Here is a 4,510-nt window from a genome sequence, read left to right as displayed (position 1 = left end):
GGTAAGAGCGACGAAATCGTTCTGGACGCACTCGTGCAGTGTCCAACAATTGCCGACTTGTGGGCTTATCTCGAAGGACTGCTGTCACGTGTGGGACAAGTCGGTTTATCAGCTGAGTCTATCGTCAATATTGTCATGCCTCCTTCCTTCAAACGGGAAGGAAGAGCTATTTTCATCATTCTTGTGGCTATAGCGAAAGAATGCATCTGGTGGACGTGTCTGAAAGGATTGGAGACAAACACTTTCCTCTCTGGTCAATCTCTCATCACGTCCTCGCGTTGTTGTGATTCTCTTTGTGGTTTCATGTTTCGATTAACGACTTTGCCTTTCATCCTTTCGGGGTCGATAAATAAGGTACCAGTTTCGCACTGGGTCGATCTAATGGACTTAATCCCTTTGTCTGTTCTTGTTTGTCTCCTCTATGTTTAGGCCCTTGTGGGTAATAAAGAAATATATATATATATATATATATATATATATATATACACACACACACACACACATATATATAGACATATATATATAGTTAAATGTATATATATACATATACACACACACACACATACATACATACATACATACATACACACACACACACATATATATATATATATATATATACGGAGGGAGAGAGAGAGAGAGAGACAAATAAATAAATAGATAGATAAATAGATAGCGAGAACACACATACATACGCTCGCACACACATCCACACACATACACGCAATCATGCGTGTGCGTATGTGTGCATCTATTTTCTGCATGTAGGTGTGATAAATATTCACGAAGATGCTTTCTTAAATTTTTCTTTTATCAGAGACGCTACTCTAAAACAATTTCATATGGAATTCAAATTATGAAAGAAGAAAATAAAAAAAAATAAACGCTTATTATCAGATCAAAAGTGAGTGTTTAACATATGAAGTTGCGTTTAAGAAAGACGTTGATAGATTTTATTTTTCTCAGATTTCTTTGTTTAATTGCATAGGCGCTCTGGCTAGCATTTAGTTTTTCATGTTGAAATAGAAAAATTACAATGCTTTTAAACGACAAATGATTATTCAAACGCATTTTGTTCATGAAATATCCGATAAACTATGACAATTACATGCCTCATTCTTATCTCTACTTGGATGTTTGTGACAGGACAATTGGAATTATCATTTCTACAATTTCACGAACCTCCTGCAATTATACCCGATGATCCTTCAAAGTTATACTATTCAGTGCCACTCAATCAAATGATCAGCAAACCGATCATTGTCGTTGCCTTTTATTCAAACGGGACACCTTTTTCTGGGGGAGAAGTCAATATGACGGCTACAATAGACAGCTATGCTGTTTCGCCATCTGGCGAGATTAATAACAAAGATACTTGGGCAGACAGTGGCGGCCAACTGTGTCAGAAATCAGCGTGGTGGTTGAATTATCCGGAGCGATATAACAGACATCTTGCGAAAACTCGTTGTCATACACCGCATTCTTCCATTCTAATGAAATCACGAATTTTTAATGGAAAACTCATATTTGATTGGATTTACCATAAACATACCATTGTACCTCCATCCATGCGAATGTTCAGGATCGAAATACCAGATTATAAAATATACGTCGACTCTTTCCCAATATTTGTAACCAAACCTGCACACCGGTTAGTTGTAACGAAACAACCACCTGTAACAGTTTTGGCTAATCACGATTTTGATGTTGAGGTTGAAATAAGAGATGAAGAAGGAATACTCTCATAAATGGTCTTGATTCGGTAGCAATTGTGGAAATGACAATTCCTTACAATTATAAACGTTTCTATGCTGACCCAGAGAGAGAAATGATGATTGATTACACTAAAATTCGAATGGATGGAGAGAATGTAACAATTGATTTTAAAACACGAGATATAATAATGCGTCAACAAGCAAATTATGGTACGGCAAAATTTACTGGAGTTCGAATTTTAGACGTAACAGAAAATTTGCAACTAAATATTACTTTAACCATGGCAAGAGACCCATGGAGCAGAATTCCTGCTTGCTCAGAATGTTTCCTTGACATCGAACGTGCAAGACAGTTGTCCAGTGACAGAAAGTTTATTACTTTCCAACGATTAACAACTGAGGAAGAGGAAAAGATTCTACCTGTTGTCTTCACGAGGAATTTCACAGTAGCAGTTGTAGCGTTAGGTGCCATTGCTATGGACAACTTCTCAAAAAGTATGTATTCTAAACTTAAAAATAATGGGGGAATTGTAGAAGTACCTATCACTTGTCCTTTACTTTACGGCATGAGTATTTTAGCACTGGATACTTCAGGTCGTCGGATCTATTCAGGCCCTAACTCCAAATTACGCCTATCTATTAATACAATCCCAGAAAATATATGTTTTTCAAAACATAGCACCGTGGGAATGTCAGATGGAAAAATCCAGTTATTGGTATCTATTTGTGAAGTAGTCAATTCCGTCAAATTAAGAATAACTGCAATTGAGGAGAACGCTATTTCTATCATAACTCCGGCTTTTCGTATAACAGGAAACATTACAATTGGACATTTTGGTGACCTTCGATTTAGTGGCGATGGAAAAGAAATTGACTCACATATCAATTCTTTTATCCGATTCGCTATCAATGATGTTAACAATGGTATTATTGCTCCAGAGTTAAAAAAAAACGGTATAAACTTCCTATTGAAGTCGTACAATGTTCCAAATGAAAAACCTGCAACCTATAGAAAACTTGGGGGTTTAAAAAATATTTTAAGTAATATTAGTTTGGTTATAAGTTCTGTTCCAGGAAATGTTGCTAAACTTTTTAGCCCATTTTTAACGAAGTTTATGATACCACTTATTTCGACAATCGACTTTTCCAGAGAATTCTCCGATAAAAATTCATACCTATTTTATAACAGTTTAACTTGGACCGAAGAGGAATTTTATAATTCCGTGTTTCAATCAGCCAAAGATAGATTTTGGACTGATATTGTAATCATTCGATATTCGACTATTGAACTTAGTAAGTCATTCTATACTGCGGCTATCAAATACAACATCAATATACGAAATCACATCATTTTGAAAGAAATGAAAAATCTTAAACCCAAGTATTTGCAAGATGGTATGCTCAGTAATGATTTGGGGGAAGTGAAAAAAACTAACTTGAAAGTAATCTTTCTGTTTGCTCCATTCCATATACAGCCAATCGTCTTTCGAGAAGCCTATCTTATGAACCTTTCTTCTCTGCATGGATTCCAATGGGTTTTAATGAAAAAGTACGCGCGAGAGTTTCCATTTGAGAACCATTCGGTTTGTAACAAAAAGTTAGAATGCACATTAGCTTTTACTGGAACCTACCTCTTTGATTCGACCTACAATGTATCGGGTTACCAAACAGATAGTTGGAAACGAGTTCTTAATTATTATTTTAAAGAAGACCGTGTACTTTACAAAGGTGGAAGAGTTCGTTATAGATCCTTTGAAATAGGAGCGTTAATGGGATTGGGTTATGACGCCGTGCACCTTTACGCTAAAGCGTTAGCCATACTTCTCAATAAACGACTAACATTTAGAGGTAACAAAGTTAATTGGCTCATGCGCAAGACAACTATACATGGACTAACAGATAAAGTATCTTTAAATGCATACGGTGATAGAATTGGTTATTTCGGTTATCTGGCCCAAGTTAACCCAATCCCACGTTGGCCATATTTGCCGAAATCTAAAGTTATAACTTACGTAAAATGTATTAAGAGATCGGAAGACGGTATTCAATTAGAAATACCTTACGAATCGGAAATACTTCCTCACAATAAAACTGCGGCACTGGTAGCATTTCCTGTCGGTAAGGCACATAACACTAGACGATACATATCTTTATCGGGGATGGTTAGTCTCAATACACAAAAAATGATGCCAAAAGAGGGTGAAGATTGGCCACCAACCCTTTTTATGCGAACAGAAAGTATAGTTCCACCATATTATTGCGTTCATGCCTGTGGATACAAATTAAAAGACCCTAGTAATATTAATGTTTTCGATCGAGGAATATGTCGTCCTGGTAACAAATGCGAATGCTTTGAAGGATTCGAAGGGAAGTATTGTCACACAATTTCATGTCAATGTAAAAATGGTGTGTGCCAGGTTGACGGTACGTGCGTGTGTAATGCTGGCTATAAAGGTGTTACTTGTAAACAACCAATCTGCAAAAAATGTCATGCTGGTATATGCAAAAAACCACATGAATGTGTGTGCAGTACTATATTATACATTGGAAAGCATTGCGACGTTCATATTATGAGCATCATAATACCACTCTGTGTAGGATTGACTCTTCTGTGTTGTTTTTTTTATTTCATGTTGACAATTTTGGATCGAAAGACGAAAAGAGTGAGTTTTCAGGAATGGCTGATTGACTGGGATACAGTAACTAAACCTGAGCGCATAGTTACGGCAGAGACGTACACAGGTATTATTAACAAACAAGTTGCGGTTTATCGATGGGACGATCAGGAATGGTAT

At 36.5% G+C, this 4,510-nt stretch overlaps 1 protein-coding gene across 1 annotated transcript in view; it reads left to right on the top strand.

The window, feature by feature from the left end:
• The first annotated feature begins 1,777 nt into the window (after positions 1 to 1,777).
• Positions 1,778 to 4,510, top strand: part of LOC118765565 — a 4,470-nt gene continuing 1,737 nt past the window's right edge. Inside the window, 1 exon segment of the mRNA XM_036507769.1 lies at positions 1,778 to 4,510. This exon segment is cut by the window's right edge and continues 1,075 nt beyond it. Within this exon segment, the coding sequence (XP_036363662.1) occupies positions 1,778 to 4,510 (2,733 nt within the window).

This window comes from Octopus sinensis, linkage group LG12, assembly GCF_006345805.1.
Source record: "Octopus sinensis linkage group LG12, ASM634580v1, whole genome shotgun sequence".
NCBI lineage: Eukaryota > Metazoa > Mollusca > Cephalopoda > Octopoda > Octopodidae > Octopus > Octopus sinensis.
Note: the sequence above shows the minus strand (reverse complement) of the source record. Positions and strands in the feature narration are given on the sequence as shown.